This window comes from Podarcis erhardii (genome assembly GCF_964252035.2).
Source record: "Podarcis erhardii genome assembly, chromosome: 9".
NCBI lineage: Eukaryota > Metazoa > Chordata > Lepidosauria > Squamata > Lacertidae > Podarcis > Podarcis erhardii.
The window spans coordinates 56,062,540-56,078,695 of record NC_138512.1 but is presented as its reverse complement, the minus strand read 5'-3'; the positions used below and the strand labels follow the sequence as shown (position 1 = coordinate 56,078,695).

At 42.0% G+C, this 16,156-nt stretch overlaps 1 protein-coding gene across 1 annotated transcript in view; it reads left to right on the top strand.

The window, feature by feature from the left end:
• MCUB (mitochondrial calcium uniporter dominant negative subunit beta) overlaps window positions 1-16,156 on the top strand; it is a 68,400-nt gene that overhangs the window by 34,003 nt on the left and 18,241 nt on the right. The window contains exons 2-3 of the mRNA XM_081877135.1: window positions 14,327-14,402; window positions 15,214-15,384. Of these exons, the coding sequence (XP_081733261.1) occupies window positions 14,327-14,402; window positions 15,214-15,384 (247 nt within the window). The remainder of the gene's footprint in view (window positions 1-14,326; window positions 14,403-15,213; window positions 15,385-16,156) is intronic.

Here is a 16,156-nt window from a genome sequence, read left to right as displayed (position 1 = left end):
AAAAGAGAAAGCAGAGAGTCAGGTGAAGATTTTATTTCATAAAATAAGTTGCACAGGATTAAGACATAATTCAGCATCAGATTATTTACTTCATCCTGTGTCTTCAGTCCAGAGGCTCACTGCAGATCAACAGCAAACCATGAACAACACCAGCACTACCATTGCAGGCGTGTTACTTCTGCAAATTCTGCTGGGCATTCTTTTTGATAAAGTCTAAGGCTTGGTGTGCTATAATTATTTAAAATCAAATGTGGTTTTCAACTCCAATTCTGAATAATTATAATACAGTGGTACCTCGGGTTAAGTACTTAATTCGTTCCGGAGGTCCGTACTTAACCTGAAACTGTTCTTAACCTGAATCACCACTTTAGCTAATGGGGCCTCCTGCTGCTGCTGTGCTGCCGCTGCACGATTTCTGTTCTCATCCTGAAGCAAAGTTCTTAACCCGAGGTAATATTTCTGGGTTAGCGGAGTCTGTAACCTGAAGCGCATGTAACCTGAAGCGTATGTAACCTGAGGTACTACTGTAGTGGAATTCTTGGCACTTTGGGCATGGTTTTTTAAAAGCCTTTTTAAATACAGTAGGTATGATAGCACTGTTGAAGATGGTAATGCAACATACTTCTCCCATGGAAATTTCAGTACAGTGGTACCTCTAGTTGCGGACTTAATTTGTTTTGGGGTGCCGTTCGCACCCTGAAAAGTCTGCAACTAGAGCTCCTCTTCTGCGCATGTGTGCGAAGTGATCGAGCGCTGCTGTGCATGCGTGAAGTGAGCATATCGCTCATTCGTGAAGCGCGCAGGTTGCTTCTGCACATGCACGGATGGCGAACCACGTTCGTAAGATGAAAGTCCATAACAAGAGCGGAACACAACACAAAGTATGACTGTAGATTATAAATCCCTTTTGTAGATCAGTGCCATATTTTTCTCATCTGTAGCCTTGTATTTTTTTATTATTTTAAAAAGACTCATTTGCTTTTTTAATTATTTGCTTAGCCATGCTTGTCGTACACACTTTCACTTAAGCGTATCAGCAAGGTGTTCCCATTCATTTCCAACAAAACTGAAGGGAGCATTTGCTCATTTGCCAATAAGTGCCGCTTTGGGAATTTTAATGTTTTGCTACAACAGATATCTTAAATTACGTAAACTGCTGCTTCCTGTCCTCGATACCCATTTTGTCCCTTTTAAAGTCTTTTTGTTGAATTTCAATTAATTCAAAGTGTAAGAGGAGTTTTGTAATGGAAAACAAGTGCGCTGAGTTTTCGATTGGGACATGTAGTTTACTGATGCTCAAGATCGGTCCTTGCATGCTAATTGAGCAGTTAATAAAGTGGATGTTGGCAAACCGTCAATACTTTTTGGGGGGAGATGTTTGTGTGTTGCCATTACTGTGCTGCTGCCTCTTTGGGCTCTCCTCATGCTGGTCCTGTATTTACTGTGTTCTGCATTGTAGTCAGGCAGAAATCAACAGTTTGGCTGTACTGCAGTCAATAAAACCTGCTGAGTGTTAGCTTCTTGTTCTTTCTTCCCTTCTTTAATTTAAAACCTTGGTATGGGTCCTCCCTCCCTGAGGACTATTTTTGCAGTGTACAGTCTTCTGATTTGTCTTAAAAGAGACGAGATGGCATTTCATTTCTCAAAAACAGCATGTATAATAGGAAGGGACCCTTGAGGCATCAGCTCTAGTGGTGTATTGGTGCCATTTCATAGGGAGTTGTTGGAGTACAGAGCCACAATCTGATAATACTCACAACTGCAAGCAGCTTTTATTGGCTGGGCAAAAGTTTCATTTTACCCGCAGCTGCATTTTGCAATTTTAGATCTGGGAAAATGCAATTTCCTTGCCCCGGGTGGATGATTGCAATCTGGATCCTTTTGGGATAAGGGTTGCAACCACTGTACAATCCCTAAGAAAGAATAACTTGAGCTGAAAAATATCAAAAGAGCCACTGCTAGTGTCTTTCTAACTAACAAAAGGATCGAGGAGAAAATGAGTGGATAATCCAAATTTGCGTCCTATGGTATCATTGTAGGTGCCCAAGTATTTGCCGCTCCTTCTGACCAGTTCTGGCTTGAACTGTACTATTCCTTGGTGTTGTGAATGCCCAAGAAATAGTATATGTCATAGCAGAATAGATCTGCTAGACTGCTTATTGGGACCAGGCTTTATAGTTTCTAGACCCAGTTTTTAAAGTACCTTTTGAAATCCCTTCAGGTCTTGGTGTATCTTTAGGATCGCTGTCCCCATATATGCTTTGCTCTGCTTTGAGATTCTCCTACCATCTAAGGTGCTTGTTACTCCCGGTGAGAGGGCCTTTTTATTGGTGGTGCCCCAGTTTTCCAATGCTCACCCCAGAAAGGATTATGTGGCAGCCTTTAACTCCTGTTGATCTGTTTTGTTTGCATTCTGCTTATGTAGAGGTGCTGCTTTTTTGGAAGGGGTGTAAGTCACTCTGATAATGTATATGAAGTGTAAGGCGAAAATGTACCTAAGTGACAAATACTTGGAAATGCCGCATAGTTTGCTCACCCTTGCTGAAAGAGGGTGTTAAGAACAAGGTTTGTGTGCTGATTTCATTGTCACTGACATTTAACTTGGAAAACTGCAAACGAAGGATTGAATGCAGAGGTCAGGAGAGGCAAATGCCTACAACAATTAGACTTAAAACTTGAGTTTGATGGAAGTGAATAAGAACTGGCAATACTGTTTTGCAATTGCTTCTAACAATTTGATCTGCCAACAGAACTGTGCTTTTGGCAGGTACATTGGTGACAGATGTATAACTTCAACAGTGATGGAATGTATTTCATTACATTACTTTCAAAACTGGTAGGTTTTGTTGGGTGTGTGTGGAAATGCTACAGAATGACAAGCAAATTCTATTCAGCATTATAGCCAGTTTAATCAAGGTGCTAACTAGTCAACTTGTTTATACTTGATTATACAGAGACGCAGGTGACACTGTTGTCTGAACCGCTGAGCCTCTTGGGCTTGCCGATCAGAAGGTCAGCGGTTTGAATCCCCACAACGGGGTGAGCTCCCGTTGCTTTGTCCCAGCTCCTGCCAAACTAGCAGTTCGAAAGCAAGTCAGTGCAGGTAGATAAATAGGTATTTCTGCGGTGTGAAGGTAAATGGTGTTTCCATGCTCTCTGGTTTCCGTCACGGTGTTCCGTTGCGCCAGAAGTGGTTTAGTCATGCTGGCCACATGAATCGGAAAGCTGTCCATGGACAAACACCACCTCCCTCGGCCTTAAATGAGATGAGTGCCACAACCCTATTGTCTGGACTTAACTTTACCTTTTTTTGTTTTAACCTTACTTTATTATACCCAATACTATGGGCAACATCCAATGTTAGCCATACTCAGAGCAGACCCATTGAAATCAGTGAACAAGTTAAGCCATCCTTTAATTACCCCACCTTTCTCTCAAGGGTTGCTTGCACCAAAGTCAAAATCTTAGGCCATTGCCAATGTGTCTTTGTAGAGAATAAAGGAATTGTAGGAGGGCAGGGGAGAGAGAATTTGGCTTCTGTTGTACTTCCACAGCAATCAGTTTATTCACTGCCTGCAACCAAAGCAGAATAAAATGTGAGAAAGGAGCTAGGAATCTCCCAGCAGCCCCTATGAATTTGAAGCATTTAGATTAAAGACCACTGAGGCTGCAATCCTAAAGAGACCAACGGGGCTTTCTCCCTACCACAAACCAATTGTGTTAAGACCAGGTATTAGGCAGAAGGACTCATATTCAAACATCACTGGGTAACTGGGAAGCAAATTATGTACAGTGGTACCTCAGGTTACATACGCTTCAGGTTACAGACTCCGCTAACCCAGAAATATTACCTCGGGTTAAGAACTTTGCTTCAGGATGAGAACAGAAATCATGCTCCGGCGGCACAACAGCAGCGGGAGGCCTCATTAGCTAAAGTGGTGCTTCAGGTTAAGAACAGTTTCAGGTTAAAAACAGACCTCCAGAACAAATTAAGTACTTAACCCAAGGTACCACTGTAGTGGGGTTTGTGGAAATATTCCTCCCCTTACCTCTGCTCCCTCTCTCTCAGACTGTCAGATACCTATAAAAATGCTGTGTTTTTGTTGATTCAATCTCAGTCTTTAATCTAAAGATACACTCGGTATAGATGCTAAAGCAGGGCCAGCCCAATACATTTTGGCACCTGAGGCGAAGCACAAAATGGCGCCTATCCCATACATGGGAAGAAGGGGTAAGTGAAGATCCAGATCAGGAACAACCAGGGGAGGAGACCAGCAGCACCTCCTATTTGCCTAGAGGCTGCTGTAGAGATGGCCAGATTCGGCCTCCAAGAAGTTGGCAGCAGCAGCAGTTGATGCATTCCTTGGAGGATCTTTTGCCCCTGTGAATTCTGCCATCTGATATGGTTGCCCCACCTTCCCTCATGGTTGGGCTGGCCCTGTGCTAAAGCAACTTTGAGCTGAATGGAACACGTTAACTCTTCATTCCATTTGTCTCTCAGATTGTAATCATCCCATTTATAACACTCCCATAAATATTTATAAACAACTATTATGGGTTTAGTTCTGATTATTTCCTTCTGCAGTATAGATGTTGCACTTCTGAGGGTGGCAGAAGTACCAAGCGAGCCCACTCTGCTGAGTTTAACACCAAAGAAGGTAATTAGGGATGGAGGCAGTTTTTCAGATATTTGGGGTCTTAACAGATTTTAGAGTATGATCAGACTTCATTTTATTCATTGCCCTTTCAAAAAGGATTTTCTTCAGTCAAAGTACCAGGCTTTTATTGCTAGAGAATGAAGGTAGACTTAAAAATTGAGACATAAAATGTGTCTAGCAATCGTTACTTTGAAGGGAATCCAATCAATCTTTGAAATGTCCAATACTGTACTGAAACCTATAAAATACCAAGAGTAATTTAAAGCCTATTCAGAAATTATGCTAGTAGGCTAGAAGGGACATGATATTGAAGTGATCCATGGAATGTGTCAGTCTGATGATGAGATTGGGAGAAAAATGAGTGAGGCAAATGGTAAAACAAATAAATGCTATTAACAAACTTAATTGCTTATCCTTCATGCAGTGAGGATATGGAGTTATTTGTTCTGATGGATATTCTGTACTCATCGTTTCGTGGAAAATATTTGAATTATAGGTAAATGCTTTTGGAGTAGCTTGTAGGAAGCTTGGACTGGGTTCTGTGCAACTCCTTGCTTTGCTGAAATGTTTCCCCCTTCATGAATTCTGTCAGAATTCAGTGTTTAACGTGTGTGTGTGTGTGTGTGTGTGTGTGTGTGTGTGTGTTTTAAAGGGATATAAACAAAAAAATTCTGAAATTACCTTGAGCTGTATTTTAAGCAAGGAAACGTATGAGGGTTGTTGTTGTTTGCGTAAATGTGGCTCTTTTAAAGTTTCACCCCTGAGGTTTGTGCCTCTGGATTACTGTACCTAGGTACAATTGCAGCTTCCTTCTAAGAAAGAACAGCTGCTTGAAAGTTAATAAAAGTTAAAAGCAAAGTATTTAACAACATAAAACAAGAAGCCTTCATTCTAGGAAGTACCTTCAATGTTCTTGAAGGGTTTGGCTGTAAAAAAAATTAGGGATTTTTTTGCCTGTATAGCAGTGTTAGTCTTGTTCTTTATATACATGCTATGGGGAAACTTTCCTGATATTAAACCTTCATTTACCGGTATATAAAACATCCTTCTAAGAAATGAAAAAGTTTGTTCGATATCCATTGTACAGATATCCTGCTGAAACCTGAAGAATTTTTAAAAGGGGCAGTAAGAACAACAACCCAGTGGCTTGGATCCAAAGAGCCTGCTGTGTAATCAGAAGGGACTTTACTTGTTTAGTGGAATTTTTGGAACTAAGCCCATATTTACTTAGCAGCGTGATGAATTATGTCATGCATTATTTAAACTGGTTTTAACCACCCATACAGCTTTTCTTCTCTTTGATTTCTCTGAGGGCAAGATAGTGAGCTTGTAGAGGTTTTACCAATGGAATTAAAACAAAATAAAAAAATTCCTTCCAGTAGCACCTTAAAGACCAACTGAGTTAGTTCTAGGTATGAGCTTTCGTGTGCATGCACACTTCTTCAGATGCGAATTGTTATAGCCTGTATTTCAGCAGAATACTTGTCAGATTTCAATCATTATTTTCCCACTATTGCTTTTGTTTCCTCTTATATGCAGGCACTACTAGCTGAAGTAATTTTGCTGAATTCTTGATAGTGTTGTGAGTTTGATGGAGGGGGGGGATCAGTATGTATGGTGCTTGAATACCTTCTAATCCCCTGGATTGAGCAAGGGTTCCATTGTTGAAATAGCCATACAAGGATCATAGTTGCCACCTGAGTACCACCTAAGTATGTTCATTAGTATGGCAAAGGAGGTCGTTCTATGCCAGAGGGCAAAGGAGTGGACCCTCTCCCTCACCCCTCCCTCACCTGAGAAGGACATTAGCCAGGGTTGTGTGTGAGAGCTGGGCTAGAAGCAGGCGGAAGTGGAACCATGCGTAATTTCTCCTTGAATCCAAAGTTGTGACTATGGGAAGAAGACCATCTTGGTGTGTTAAGGCTCTGAACCCCTCCATCATAGGCTGAAGTTGTATGTATGAGTTATTCCACTACTGCTGCCATTGTGCATCATGATGTTGATAATACAGTGGTACCTCAGGTTAAGTACTTAATTTGTTCCAGAGGTCTGTTCTTAACCTGAAACTGTTCTTAACCTGAAGCACCACTTTAGCTGCCGCACCGCCAGAGCACGATTTCTGTTCTCATCCTGAAGCAAAGTTCTTAACCTGAAGCACTATTTCTGGGTTAGCGAAGTCTGTAACCTGAAGCGTATGTAACCTGAAGCGTATGTAACCCGAGGTACCACTGTATTCTTAGCTATATTGTAACGATGTAATGAAATAGAAAACAGTGTAGAATACTTTCAAATGAAGTAAAGATAAAGGTAAATGTACCCCTGACCGTTAGGTCCAGTCGCGGACGACTCTGGAGTTGCGTGCTCATCTCGCTCTATAGGCCGAGGGAGCTGGCGTTTGTCCGCAGACAGCTTCCGGGTCATGTAGCCAGCATGACTAAGCCACTTCTGGCGAACTTATTTGTTTTTAATTTATCATTCAGGTTTTTATTTTTTTAATCTTTCAGTTCCAGGACTGTAATCATCAGTTCCAAAAAATGAAGAGAATGTATTTTAATAAAAAATAATGTTGGTCAATAAAAGCAATATGTAACAAATTAAATACAAAGTTTAAATTATTCTAAAATTAAGAAAATAGATCCTGCTTGTTGCATTGTACAGCCTCTATAGACGCTTTAAATTACAAGCCCATGAAACAAGTCCTTAGATGGTTGAATCAGAACTGCAACAATTTCAACTTCCATACTAGAGAACTCATATTTGCCAAGACAAACTGGTATTTTATAGGCAACTCAGGGTCATGTTTTCTGCAACCTCAGCAGTAATCACTGATAAAACTGGTATCCTACCATGCTCTTGCTTGATACATCAGCCAAAATGCTCTGTTTGGGTTTTTCTTGCAATCTGTAGAGGCTCATTCCAGATCAGTCTTCAGCTCTTGAATCATGTCACTCCTGCCTTGAGTGTGAGATTAATTTTTATTTCCTCCAATTGCAGAAAGCTTGGCTCCCAGCACACACTCATTTATCTGAGGAGCAGTTCAACATGTAATTGCTGGTTGCTGGAGTTTTGTTAGTCATGTTTTTAAACAAGAAACTTCAACCTATGTAGAATGCAGAAGAGCATTGTTAATAGTCAAACAAACAAGCTCTAATGAAAATTATAAATGGACACAGATCTGACATAAGAAATGACAATACTAAATAAAAAGTAGTGAAGCAACACTTCATTCTCCCGGGACACCCTGTATGTGTTCTTATGTGAACAAAAAAACTTCAGAGGGAAACTGCAACCTGAAACTGCTGAATTACAATTCGGCAAGAGATCAAATTCTATGAACTGTAGCTTGAACTGGCTCAAAGGTTGTTTTTTATTATTATTACTCTACATGTGTAAATTAGCTTATGAGTACCAGGATGTCTATTATCAACAACTTTTGCCAGTGAGTATTGTTACTATTGCTACCTGTACTTTTTGCATTTTGTTTTTATCTGACCCAATTATTTACACCCCTACCCCCCCCAAATACTTTGTGTAAATACCTGTATCTTAGGATAACAGTACATGCACCTGTCAATTCCCATAAAAGCCCTTACCACAATAAATTTGCTACCTTTCAAGGTGCCACAAGACTCTTCGTTGTTGTTGTTTTGTGTAGCAGACTAACATGGCTACCCCATGGGGGGGATTAAATTCTGACAGTATCCTAAGTAATATTTTGCATAAGCACTTTCTGTACAGTACATAACCAAATAATATTTTTATTTAAAAAACTATGTACTATAATAAACTACAGTGGTGCCTCGCAAGACGAAATTAATCCGTTCCGCGATTCTCTTCGTCTAGCGGTTTTTTCGTCTTGCGAAGCAAGCCCATTGACAGCTTAGCGGATTAGCGCTATTAGCGGTCTAGCGGCTTTTAGCGATCAGCTGAGAGGCGGCTTATCAGCGGAACAGCTGATAAGCGGCTTAGCGGCTTAGGAAGGGGGGGGAGCGAAAAAACCCGCGGGAACTCGCAAGACTTTTTCGCCTTGCGAAGCAACCCCATAGAGAAATTCGTTTAGCGAAGCGCCTCCAAAACAGAAAACCCTTTCGTCTAGCGGGTTTTCCGTCTTGCGAGGCGTTCGTCTTGCGGGGCACCACTGTAAATAGAAACTTTGCCTGTGATTAAGCGGAAACATGATCATACCATAAACTCACTAAAGACTGAATCAACCAAAAAATCACTGGGCAGGAATGTTCTCCATCATTCTTGATCCCAGGGTGGGTTACAAATGTATAAAAACAATAAATGGTCACAGAATATAATAATACACAACAAGAGCAGATAAAACCAATACTCAAGCCAGTTAAAATTCATTCCTGTGGATGGTTCCATTAAAATCTTTAAGGGTTAGGAAAATAAGTTTTGAGCATGCACCAAAAGCCTGCAAACAGCCTGACTTCCAAGGAGAGGGTGTTCCACATTCAAGATCACCACCACTGAAAGAGTTAATTTTCATGTTGCTACATAATGCACCAATGCTGGATACAGGACACAGAAGGTTGTAGAAGGATGTGGATCCTTTTCGTAGAACAAAATTTGTGTGCCCGCACAACAGGTTCTTGCCTCTTTGGAGCCCAAATTGATCATGCAATGGTATTAACCAGAGATGGATAGCTCCCTCCCCTGCCCCCTAAGACATTGGTGGCAAATGTACTTGTTAAGTTGTGGGTGAACATATCAGACGACACAGCGATTCTTCAAACAGCTCTTGTTTATTCACAGGCCAGAACAGAACTGAACTGAAGGGTTCAGCCAGCCTGCTTATATAGAGCTCCAGTACAACGTAACTGTAACAACTTTCTCTAACTATCCAATCACTGAACGTCACTTTCGATCCCTTATTTGCATATGTGGACCTGAGTAAAAACTATCTACAGTATCCCCCTGCTGGCCCAGGGTGAGAACTTCAGTACATAACAGTACTGAAGAAGGGCAAAGACTTTCTGATGATCCTACAAGCCTGATAGATGAAGGGAACGCAGTGGATGTAGTCTACCTTGATTTCAGCAAGGCATTTGACAAGGTGCCCCATGATATTCTCGTAAAGAAGCTGGTAAAATGCGGACTTGACTATGCTACCACTCAGTGGATTTGTAACTGGCTGACTGACCGAACCCAAAGGGTGCTCATCAATGGTTCCTCTTCATCCTGGAGAAGAGTGACTAGTGGGGTGCCACAGGGTTCTGTCTTGGGCCCGGTCTTATTCAACATCTTTATCAACGACTTGGATGATGGACTCAAGGGCATCCTGATCAAATTTGCAGATGACACCAAACTGGGAGGGGTGGCTAACACCCCAGAGAACAGGATCACACTTCAAAACGACCTTGACAGATTAGAGAACTGGGCCAAAACAAACAAGATGAATTTTAATAGGGAGAAATGTAAAGTATTGCACTTGGGCAGAAAAAATGAGAGGCACAAATACAAGATGGGTGACACCTGGCTTGAGAGCAGTACACGTGAAAAGGATCTAGGAGTCTTGGTTGACCACAAGCTTGACATGAGCCAACAGTGTGATGCGGCAGCTAAAAAAGCCAATGCAATTCTGGGCTGCATCAATAGGAGTATAGCATCTAGATCAAGGGAAGTAATAGTGCCACTATATTCTGCTCTGGTCAGACCTCACCTGGAGTACTGTGTCCAGTTCTGGGCACCACAGTTCAAGAAGGACACTGACAAACTGGAACGTGTCCAGAGGAGGGCAACCAAAATGGTCAAAGGCCTGGAAACAATGCCTTATGAGGAACAGCTGAGGGAGCTGGGCATGTTTAGCCTGGAGAAGAGGAGGTTAAGGGGTGATATGATAGCCATGTTCAAATATATAAAAGGATGTCACATAGAGGAGGGAGAAAGGTTATTTTCTGCTGCTCCAGAGAAGCGGACACGGAGCAATGGTTCCAAACTACAAGAAAAAAGATTCCACCTAAACATTAGGAAGAACTTCCTGACAGTGAGAGCTGTTCAACAGTGGAATTTGCTGCCAAGGAGTGTGGTGGAGTCTCCTTCTTTGGAGGTCTTTAAGCAGAGGCTTGACAACCATAGGTCAGGAGTGCTCTGATGGTGTTTCCTGCTTGGCAGGGGGTTGGACTCGATGGCCCTTGTGGTCTCTTCCAACTCTATGATTCTATGATTCTATGATTCTACTATTTATGCACTGTGACTATTGGAAAACCTAATTAAATGAACTAAAGGAGACTGGTGGCTCTTTCTGTCGTCGCCTATCCCTTAATCTACTATAGTAGTAAGCACTGTATGGTAAACATTGGGAGTTCGTGTATATCATAATCCAATATGCTCTTGGCAGATTGATTGTGTTGAGCAAGCATTGGCACTGTTCACTGTTAGCCTCAGTTTATCTGCCAGGCCCCTGTATACCAAACAGCATTTCCCATTAACCAAGCAGTTGGCATGATAAATAGTTGCAGTGCCTGATTGCTTCGCCGACTGCTACTTGCTTGCACTCAATTTCTAGCATCCGCAGCAACCTTTTTATTGCTTCACAATTCATTTGTATTGGGGGTTGTAAATCAAATTTGAGATGATGAAGCAGCAAATGTGCTGTGTGTGTGTGGGGGGGGGGTTAACGCGCATCAGTTATTTTACAAGCAAAGAATAGGGGTGGCCCTCGCAAGCACTTGGGCAATTTCAAAAGCAAATGAGAGTATTAAATTGATTACATGGAGACAAGGTTATTACTTGGAAATTTGGCTAGAACTCTTTTAGCATAATGAAATAAAACTCTACTAGAATTTGGCAGCAGGGTATAGTAACCAGAACCACAAATAATTGGATATTGACTGAAAGCAGAAATAATGGGTCATTGGTAGAAGTAAACATTTCCTTTAAGGCAGGAATAAAGCAGACTTTGCTTGTTTTTGGTCATTTCCTAGTTTGTTCTATTCTGTTTCTCTTGCTTCAAAACAGACTCATTCTCAAATTTGAGGTGTTCACTTTTGATTATTAGTGTTTTTGTAAGGTAACTATTCTAACCAAAGTTGCTATATGTGCATTTCTTAACAATCAACACAAAAGCTTTTTACTATTTGAAGCAGCTATGCCATGATAGTACCCACATCCGTAGTAGTTATGGCTGCTTGAGAGACCAGGTTCTCCTTTGTGTCTCCATATAGCTGTGCTGGTTGGGATAGATATATTAAGAAACGGGAATAAGAGTAGTCCTTCATGCCAAGATTTCTAATTTTTTAGTGCAGTGTGCATCAGTGTTAAGGTTATTTATTTGAAATTCCTGTCTCAATGTCAAACCCAGTTACATGAATGACCTCCTCTGCATGTCTGTCTAGTAATCAATTTCTCATGGGATCTTATCATCCCTTGTGAACCGCTTTTGCCCCATGGGGGTGCATGTGAAAGTCCAGACTGTCAATTTAAAATGCTTGTGTGTCATAGTTTGTTGGCATCCATCTGCGGGTCATAACTTTAGCATTAATTGGCAGTGGAGAGGGTGGATTTAAAATAGCATTTTCACCTCGCCATGTTTTTGTGTCACCAACCTTGTACAGTGGTACCTCAGGTTACATACGCTTCAGGTTACAGAAATAGTGCTTCAGGTTAAGAACTTGGCTTCACGATGAGAACAGAAATTGTGCTCCAGCGGCGCAGCAGCAGCAGGAGGCCCCATTAGCTAAAGTGGTGCTTCAGGTTAAGAACAGTTTCAGGTTAAGTACGGACCTCTGGAACGAATTAAGTACTTAACCCAAGGTACCATTGTACAAGAATTGCTGTATATTACCTAATGTGCATTTTTTTCATATATTTATACACATTTAAATAGCATTTTTCATGTTTTTAAAAAATAAATCCTCTGAATGGAAGTATAGGGAACCTTATCATTTAACATTGTAGGCTTTCTTAACAGTTTGCTTTCCCTGCCTTCCCATGAAAGTTGATTATGTTCAAAGAAAGCTTTGTCAGTTTCACAGATACCAGGAAGACCTCAGCCATCTACTGCTTTTCTCTGCTACCATTTTCCCACCCAGGATTCCCAGGATTCACCTGTATCCAGTGTAGTTAGAGTGCAGAACAGAACGGCTAGCATTTTTTAACAGGTTGGTCAAAGAGTGTCTTCTCCTATGCTAGCTGAAGATGTGTGGTGGCATTATGGAACTCTTACGAGGATAACCTGTGAATTGTCTTTGTGTGCATTGCACGAAATAGGGGATCTTCACCAGTAGTGATTAGAGAGCAGTTTCAAAATTGCATGTATGGTTTTTGGCCTTCCACTTCTGCAGTCCCAACAAGTTCCGCAGCATTTTGCTGTAGTGCAGTTTGTTTGCTGATGTTTGAAACACCATGAGAGGAAAAGCTTGCAGAGATTTGGAATAGTAAATGTTGGTGGGGATAATGTTAGGCATCTGCCTCTCTCCTGCCTATATACCGTATTTTTCGCCCTATAGGACGCACCGTCCCATAAGGCGCACCTAGTTTTTTGGGGGGGAAATAAAGGGGAAAAAAATTATTTCCCCCCCAGGCGCGGGGCTGGGGCGGGGGAGGCCCACCCAAGCTTCCCCCGACCCCAGCCCCCAAACAGGCAGCTCTCTGCAAGCCGTGGGAGCCCAGGGCTGGCTCCCGCCGCTTGCGGAGAGGTCCGCGAAGCCTGGACGCCCTGATCTCAGCGGGCGCAGGCTTCGGCATGCAGGCAACTCTCCGCAAGCAGCGGGAGCGCTCCCGCCGCTTGCGGAGCCTGGACGCGCTGAGCTCAACGCTTGCGGAGAGGTCCACGAAGCCTGGACGCGCTGAGCTCAGTGCACGCAGGCTTCGGCATGCAGACACCTCTCCACAAGCGGCGGGAGCGCTCCCCCCGCTTGCGGAGAGGTCCGCGAAGCCTGGAGAGCGAGAGGGGTCTGTGCGCGCTCTCCAGGCTTCAGCGAAAGCCTGCATTCGCCCCATAGGACGCACACACATTTCCCCTTCATTTTTTGAGGGGAAAAAGTGCGTCCTATAGGGCGAAAAATACGGTATATCACTCAAAATGAGTTGGCACCAAAGCTGCTTTTCATAAGAAAAACCAACTGTTGGGAGCTGAAATTCATAGCTTGTTTATGCAAGTTTATTTCAAATTTTTAGCTTAGTTTGGCTCAGGTATTTCTTTTTAAAGCACATATAATTTTTCACTACAGGGTCTTGCACAGTGCTTTTTGCATGTTTTGGAATTTGTTATTAACACCATTTTTCTCCTGAATTTAAATCTCTTATATTCCTATTTAAGAACTGTGTGTTTTCTGTGCCATTTTATCAGTGGTAGTAACTTTGCCTGATATTTTAGCACATCGCAGTCAGGGAACTGTTCCCACTTCTTTTATATTACTTTTCATGAGTCTTCACAGCCTCATGGACAAAAGTCATTTAAGAGCTTTTCATCTTTAGAGTTTGTAGTATTGTTGTTGACAACAATATAATTGAATCGATGCCTATACCTATGCCTGTGCATTGTATGTATTATCTAAAATCTGGACAGACTTGGGTCTAAACTGGAGATATTCAATAAATATCTAGTCTTTTTCTCCCAGTGGGCTCTTCGTGAGGAAACTTAGGTATGAGAAGCAGCCCTTACATTGAATGTATTCAGCTCAGAACTCTTGACATCTAATCAATCTTCTTTACAGATGCTTTGCCTGAGACAAACTGGAAATCTAAGACATCACAGAAGAGCACTTTATAGCACACTAGTGCCATCTGATGGTAAGCTTTCTTATCAGTTACTGTTCTCATACCAAGTGATGACATCGTTCACAGTGTCTGGGTGCATGCATATCCAAGAATTTCTCTGTTTTTATTCTGGACAGTTGAAAGTCTTCAAAATTTTAGGTCAACATATATCCCTCCAGTGCTTCGGACTTCTTAGTATTTTGCCCACCCCACCCCAAATCATATAATAGTATCCTCCTCGTGTGTCATGAGATGCTCCTGTATTTTGAACTCCTAGGAATAGTGAATGGTGCTGCATTTGGAGATCTTGGCGCAGGTGTGGCAAAGATCAGTAGTGTTGGGACTTGATAGGTAACAAGTCTCACAGGTTCTTTAAATCCCGGGTATCTTTGGAGCCCATTGCACCCCAAGCAAAAGCACTAAATTCTGCATGAATTCTGGCAGGGTGGTGCAGGATTTCAGTAGCATATTCCTCCTTTAAACTCTGCATGGCATGTACTGCAGAGAGTGCCTTTCCTTCAACCACTTTCAGTTCTTCATATCCTGTAATGTAGATATACAGGATTCTGGGGTGAGGCCTTCTATCATATCATATACACTTAGTAGCTACCCATTCCACTTTTGGACCTTCTATTTAATATGTATGTATTTGTTTGGTTTTTATCACATCCTTTCTTCAAGATCTTCAGTGCAGAGTATATGTGGCAACATATAGTAAGGTGTGTCATGTCTTTGTTTTCCCCAAGCTTTTCAATATGTGCTTGTAAGTTACTCTGCTGTCATCATTTTTTTTTAAAAAAAAGGTTGAGTGATAAATCAATTAAAATGCCCTTTTCTCCCCCAGAAGTAACTGTACATTATAAACATGGATTGCCTGCGATAACTCTGACATTACCCTCGAGAAAGGAACGCTGCCAGTTTACAGTCAAGCCGATGCTGATGACTGTGGGAGCCTTCTTGCAGGACATACAGAGAGAGGATAATGCCATTGAAAAGGTAGAAGTCTTCACAGCAGGTACTAACACCACTGTCACCTTGAAAGTAAAGGACATTCTGTTCCAGCTCCTTTACATGCAAAGCAGACTTTGACTTTTGGAAATTTTTGTTAACTGTACTACTTTGGGGGTATGGAAGTTTCCCCTTCAATGAGATGTCTAGCATAAGAGTGGGCAGAAAGTAAACTGGTAGATCTCTGTGGCTGATCTCCAGTAGTTCCGTAAAGATTTCTGATGCTCAGTTGCTTAACAATTTTTGTTGTTTAGTTGTTTAGTCGTGTCCGACTCTTCGTGACCCCATGGACCAGAGCACGCCAGGCACTCCTGTCTTCCACTGCCTCCCGCAGTTTGGTCAAACTCATGTTGGTAGCTTTGAGAACACTGTCCAACCATCTCGTCCTCTGTCGTCTCCTTCTCCTTGTGCCCTCCATCTTTCCCAACATCAGGGTCTTTTCCAGGGAGTCTTCTCTTCTCATGAGGTGGCCAAAGTATTGGAGCCTCAGCTTCACAATCTGTCCTTCCAGTGAGCACCCAGGGCTGATTTCCTTAAGAATGGATAGGTTTGATCTTCTTGCAGTCCATGGGACTCTCAAGAGTCTCCTCCAGCACCATAATTCAAAAGCATCAATTCTTCAGCGATCAGCCTTCTTTATGGTCCAGCTCTCACTTCCATACATCACTACTGGGAAAACAATAGCTTTAACTATATGGACCTTTGTTGGAAAGATGATGTCTCTGCTTTTTAAGATGCTGTCTAGGTTTGTCATTGCCTTTCTCCCAAGAAGCAGGCGT